The 6,401-nt window shown below is 55.1% G+C and overlaps 1 protein-coding gene across 1 annotated transcript; it reads left to right on the forward strand.

Moving 5' to 3' along the window:
* Nucleotides 1-415: 415 nt before the first annotated feature.
* On the forward strand, nucleotides 416-6,072 carry LOC131579229 (homeobox protein not2-like). The gene is made up of 3 exons (XM_058838862.1): nucleotides 416-524; nucleotides 3,913-4,121; nucleotides 5,914-6,072. The coding sequence occupies exons 1-3, from the start codon at nucleotides 416-418 to the stop codon at nucleotides 6,070-6,072; spliced, it is 477 nt and encodes a 158-aa protein (XP_058694845.1).
* The last annotated feature ends 329 nt before the right edge of the window (nucleotides 6,073-6,401 follow it).

Below are 6,401 nucleotides of genomic sequence, written 5' to 3' on the forward strand. Positions count from 1 at the left end.
GTGTCGGTAAGGAAGCAGGGGTGTCGGTAGGGTGTCGGTAAGGTGTCGGTAGGGCAGCAGGGGTGTCGGTAAGGTGTCGGTAAGGAAACAGGGGTGTCGGTAAGGTGTCGGTAGGGCAGCTGGGGTGTCGGTAAGGTGTCGGTAGGGCAGCTGGGGTGTCGGTAAGGTGTCGGTAACGAAGCAGGGGTGTCTGTGGGGTGTCGGTAAGGTGTCGGTAAGGAAGCAGGGGTGTCGGTAAGGTGTCGGTAAGGTGTCGGTAGGGCATCAGGGGTGCCGGAGGGGGTGCTGCTGGCAGCCAGGGGTGTGTGCAGCCCGTGCCGCGCCCCTGCCGCCGCTTTGCATAGGAGCGCGGCTGTCCCCGGCCCCTGCCCTCCATAAAAGCGGCGGGGCCGGGGGTGGCAGCACGGACCCGGCCATGCTGCAGAGCCCGGCTCGCCCCCGGCCCGGGCCGCCGCCCCACAAGACCCCGTTCCACATCGAAGCGCTGCTCGCCCGGGAGCCGCCGCGCCGCGGCCCCGCCGCCCCCGGGAGCCCCGGGAGCCCCGGGCCGGCCCCGCGCTGGACCCCGCCGGGAGCCCCAGCCCGGCCCGGCCCGGCAGCACCGGCAGCGGGGCTGGGAGCGCTGCCCGGAGCCTGGGCATGGCCCTGGGCCTGGCCCGGTGCAGGTGAGCGGGGACGCGGGACACGGGGAGGGATGCGGGACACCGGGAGGGATGCGGGACACGGGGAGGGATGCGGAGCACCGGGATGGATGGGGGAAGGGATGCGGGGTACGGGGAAGGATAAGGAGCACGAGGAGGGATACGGGGTACGGGGAGGGATGCGGGACATGAGGAGGGATGAGGAGCACGGGGAGGGATGCGGGACACCGGGAGGGATGAGGAGCACGGGGAGAGATGCGGGGATGGATGCGGGACACGGGGATGGACGCGGGACACCGGGAGGGATGAGGAGCACGAGGAGGGATGCGGGACACCGGGAGGAATGAGGAGCACCGGGAGGGATGCGGGACACAGGGAGGGATGCGGGACACCGGGAAGGATGCGGGGAGGGATGCGGGACACCGGGAGGGATGCGGGACACCGGGAGGGATGCGGAGAGGGATGCGGGACACCGGGAGGGATGCGGGACACCGGGAGGGATGCGGAACACCGGGAGGGATGCGGGGCACCGGGAGGGATGAGGAGCACCGGGAAGGATGCGGGAGCGGCCCCCGGGACACAACGGGGCCGGGCTCACCCCCAAGCGCTCCCCGCTGCCGGGGCTCGATCTCTGCAGCAGCCCCGAGCTGAAGCGCTGGGCTGTGGGACAGGGACAGCGACAGGGAAAACTTTCCTTAAGGGCTTTTTCCCCCCCTCTGTAAACGATCCATATAGAGAGACCAAAAATGAACATTTTATGTGGTTTATTTTATATTGTGAGGCGGTTCCTAACGCAGCCGATGGTTCTGGACACTTTGACAAAGAGCCCGTGGCTGATTGCTAAAAACGCGACAGGATTTTATTAATCCATCATTCAGTCCCCAGTCCAGAACCTGGGGAATATCCAAACTGCACTTGAGACGGAGCCAAAAACTTGGAATAGATTTAATAGTAAAGTGACAGAGCTAAAAAAGAGAGAATTCCAGCGCCTGGGCTAGAGGGAGGTGTCGGAGGTTGGAACTGGGTGATTTTAAAGGACATTTCCAACCCGAAGCAGTCTGTGCTTCCATGAGATTTTATGGGTGACTTTACACACTCTGGCATTTATCTCTCATATATCAGGAAGGCACTTCACTGACGGAGTTTTAATCAAAAACTTGCTGTAATTTCCCAAAGCCTCGCTCTCAAAATAAATTTCTTCACCTCTGCTGCTCTGTGGGTCCCTCTTCTCCCAAATTTGCCCTCATCCCTTTCTAATTTTGCTTTCCCTGTAATTTTTCACTCACAGAAGTGAAATTGCCAAGTGTTTTGTGGCACTTGCCCTCAAAAGTAAATATTTTCAGTGCAGAAGCATCTCAGGAAAAATGCTTTTGTTGATCCGTGGGTAAAATTTACACGGTGGTGATGGATGATGCTCCTGATCTGTCAGGCTCTATTCTCACTGGAACTTTTTAAGAACAACAACCAAGTGATTTTAACAAAATATCTCTGTTCAGAGTATTTTTCTTGAAATGAAGTATTCCTTTTTAGCATTCAGAGCGCGATCTTGCTGTTGTCCAGGCAAAACCAGCAGCCAGGCCCATATTCCTTGTGTATAAGGAACTCCAGTTTTGATCCTGATGCTGCATTATTCAGACACCAAAAGTATTTGTTGCTCTTTTATTAAGTACCTGGCACAGCTGTTTTATATATTATTTCTCTCACAAGACAGCATCTGCAGAATTGTGTTAATCTTTATATTATATCAAACATCCAGGTATGAAAACACAGTTAAACAATTTGCAGAGTGACTTCCACTCAACATTTCATGTTGGAAATTACACTTGCTATTATTCCAGTGTTAAAATAGAAACAAAAAGTGATGGGTGAAAAGATTTTAATGATGAAAATAGTTTTAAGTGCAATTACAGCTGTTAAGCTGTCAGGTCTCCGTCCCACAAATCCTTAAACACACGCAGAAATGACACCCAATTAATGAAAATAAGTAGGTCAAGGTGCAGGTTTGTGCCTGGAGAACGTGACAAGATCAGTGATTAAAGGAGAGATAAGTAGCAGGTGTGAATGGGGATCTTTATGTGCAGTATTTCCATAAAAGATAGAGAAACTTGGCTTGCCACAATATTTTGGAAAAGCAGAGATGGGGGAGCATTGATGGCCTGATCCTGCCTGTGTGTTCAGTGCTTTGCACATGGAAAATGCCAGTGGCTGTAATTAGTGGAGAATTTTAAAGTAAAAGCAGTGCTGGCCTTCCCTGGCTCCTGAAACCTTCCTGCTGAGCCTGGAGGAGCTCTCTGGTGCAATCCTGGCCATGGAACACAGAGGTTTGCAGCCTCTTGCAGGGACATGGCAGGATCAGGGAGGATGGATGAGGGATTCAGGGAACCCAGAGGTTGGGGTTTGCAGCCTCTTGCAGGGAACAGGGACACAGCAGGATCAGAGAGGATGGATGAGGGATTCAGGGAACCCAGAGGTTGGGGTTTGCAGCCTCTTGCAGGGAACAGGGACACAGCAGGATCAGAGAGGATGGATGAGGGATTCAGGGAACCCAGAGGTTGGGGTTTGCAGCCTCTTGCAGGGAGCAGGGACATGGCAGGATCAGGGAGGATGGACGAGGGATTCAGGAACCCAGACCTGCTCCCAGTCAGGTGCCAGTGGCAGTGCTGGTGCTGGATTGTATGTTAATTTATGCTAATTACCGTTATCCTCAGGCCACAGCTGGAGAGGAGACAGGTCAGATACACTCTTTAGTCCTGCTAAATCCTCAGCACCCCCTGGGAACTTTTTGAGGAGCAGAGGTGTAGGATGTGGTCCTGCATGAGAGCTGGACACTGAGTCTGTATGCCAAAGGAAGGGGAAAAGCAGGGGCCAGACTGGGGTAAACTGCCCCAAATGCTGAGCATTTGTGATTTGGGGCTTTGATTTGTGGGCTTCTTGAGACAGAGGTGGGATTTCTGTGCTCTGCAGCTCTTGATACAATTTATTATCCTGTTACAAAGGTCCTGTGCAGGCAAAGGTCAAATCCTGCCCACCCCACTGAGTGCTCATTTCTTTGGGTCTGGCTGCATGTCCAGGACTGTCCTTGGTGGACCCTGAGGGTAAAACCACAGAACAGGCCCTCAAAAGTTCTTCTGCCCCAGCTTTTCATGGGAAAAGGAGCCTAGATGAGATGACCTGGGTAGGGACAGGGCAGGGACACCCCTGCTGGCTTTGGTGCTACTTTCTCCCAGCCCCTTTAGTGCAGACCCCTTCAATTTTTGCTGCTTTCTCGCAGGTCTGGAGCTGTCTCACTGCATCGGGACCAACTCACTGGGTCCCACTGGGCCTTGGAGGTCGGGGGGACCCTGCAAGATGAAGAGAGTCCGCACAGTCTTCAAACCAGAGCAGCTGGAGCGGCTGGAGCAGGAGTTCCTCAAGCAGCAGTACATGGTGGGCACCGAGAGGGTGGACCTGGCTGCAACTCTGCACCTCACAGAGACCCAGGTGAGGGATGGGGGAGCTGATCCTGGGGCTGCTCCCTGCTGATCATCCCACTGATCCCTGATCCCACTGCTCCCTGATCCCACTGCTCCCTGCTGATCATCCCACTGATCCCTGCTGATCATCCCACTGATCCCTGATCCCACTGTCCCTGCTGATCATCCCACTGATCCCTGCTGAGCATCCCACTGCTGCCTCCTGATGATCCCACTGCTCCCTGATCCCACTGCTCCCTGCTGAGCATCCCACTGCTCCCTGCTGATCATCCCACTGATCCCTGCTGATCATCCCACTGCTCCCTGCTGATCATCCCACTGATCCCTGATCCCACTGCTCCCTGCTGATGATCCCACTGTCCCTGCTGATCATCCCACTGATCCCTGATCCCACTGTCCCTGCTGATCATCCCACTGCTCCCTGCTGATCATCCCACTGATCCCTGATCCCACTGCTCCCTGCTGATCATCCTACTGATCCCTGCTGATCATCCCACTGCTCCCTGATCCCACTGCTCCCTGCTGATCATCCCACTGCTGCCTCCTGATGATCCCACTGCTCCCTGATCCCACTGCTCCCTGATCCCACTGCTCCCTGATCCCACTGCTCCCTGCTGATCATCCCACTGATCCCTGATCCCACTGCTCCCTGCTGATCATCCTACTGATCCCTGCTGATCATCCCACTGCTCCCTGATCCCACTGCTCCCTGCTGATCATCCCACTGATCCCTGCTGAGCATCCCACTGCTCCCTGATCCCACTGCTCCCTGCTGATGATCCATCCCACTGCTCCCTGCTGATGTTCCCACTGCTCCCTGATCCCACTGCTCCCTGCTGATCATCCCACTGATCCCTGCTGAGCATCCCACTGATCCCTGCTCATCATCCCACTGCTCCCTGCTCATCATCCCACTGCTCCCTGCTGATGATCCATCCCACTGATCCCTGATCCCACTGTCCCTGCTGATGTTCCCACTGATCCCTGATCCCACTGCTCCCTGATCCCACTGTCCCTGCTGATCATCCCACTGATCCCTGATCCCACTGCTCCCTGATCCCACTGCTCCCTGCTGATGTTCCCCCTGCTCACTGCTCATGTCCCCACTGGGAAGCGTGGTGGGAGGAGGACACTGTGAAAAGTGACCTGTGGGACACCCTGCTGCCAGGTGACATTGAAGAGATGTGCCTGGAGTTTGGATGGTTTCTGGATAAGATTTCTGAATCCAGGAAGTGGAACAAAAAGCATTCAGGAGCACAACCCTGCTGTGCTTTAGAGTTTGAGCTGGGTTGGTTGCTGTGTCTGCATTGTCACAATCCTCTGGAGACTGTTTCAAGTGTCCTTTTATGACACTGGATATAATTATTTCCCTGCTCTGCCGTGTGAGTTCCTGCTCCTCCCACAGTGAACTGCTTGTTTAGTGTGGAAAGAAGGAGCCAGGTGATCTTCCACAGTGGGATCTAAACTCACCTTGGAAAAAGGGAGAGCAAAACAAGGCCAGTTCTGGGGGGACAAGAGATAATTATTGGGGCTCTCATCATGCCCTGTAGCAACTGCAGTCCTGGGGATGGGTTCAGGGGCTCCTTAGGGAGCTGCTTCCTTCACTTCCCTGGCCAGACCCTTCTCAGTGCAGCTGCATCCCCCTCTCCCTGATCCTTTCCCATCACTGCTCTGCCCTCTGTAGCTTCACCTCCTCCTGTTCTTGCTCACTATTCCCTAAGGGAATAATGCACATCCAATGCCACGTGGCATTGGAAAAGGGCTGCTTGGATTAAGCTGTTGTGCCATTTCCCACCCAGGTGAAAGTGTGGTTCCAGAACCGGAGGATCAAGTGGAGGAAGCAGAGCATGGAGCAGAAGGCAGCAAAGCTGTCGCAGTTTGGGGTGATCCAGCCCGCAAGCGCCGACTCCACGGACAGCAAGGAGCACGAGGAGGACCCTGTGGACGTGGAGCTCTGAACAGCCGAGGAGATTGGGCTGGTTTTTGATACCTGGGGATGTGTCTGTGCTGCTTTGGTCCAAGCAAGACTGATCTGAGAGCTGGAGCTACAGGACTGAACTGCAGCTGGCTGGAAGGAACCCCCCGAATTTCTTTGGCTGCTGTTTGGTAGCCAGGTGCTCTAATTCCTGGGGCTTCATCACTTGATGGCAGGTGATCTGTTTGCTCATGAAGCACCAGGACACACAGTTTCCAGCTGAGAGGCTGGGGTGACAATCAGGGTGTCTCTGGTGCTGGGGTGAGAATTGGAGAGTGACTGATACTGGGACAACAATCAGAGAGTGATTGT

This window comes from Poecile atricapillus, chromosome 4, assembly GCF_030490865.1.
Source record: "Poecile atricapillus isolate bPoeAtr1 chromosome 4, bPoeAtr1.hap1, whole genome shotgun sequence".
Classification (NCBI taxonomy): Eukaryota; Metazoa; Chordata; class Aves; order Passeriformes; family Paridae; genus Poecile; species Poecile atricapillus.

Excerpts from the sequence above, each read along its gene's own strand:
- LOC131579229 (XM_058838862.1), top strand. The coding sequence starts at position 416 with ATGCTGCAGAGCCCGGCTCGCCCCCGGCCCGGGCCGCCGCCCCACAAG. Across the intron at positions 525-3,912 it reads GCGCCGCGGCCCCGCCGCCC|GTCTGGAGCTGTCTCACTGC; the intron begins CCGGGAGCCCCG and ends GCTTTCTCGCAG. Across the intron at positions 4,122-5,913 it reads TGCACCTCACAGAGACCCAG|GTGAAAGTGTGGTTCCAGAA; the intron begins GTGAGGGATGGG and ends TTTCCCACCCAG.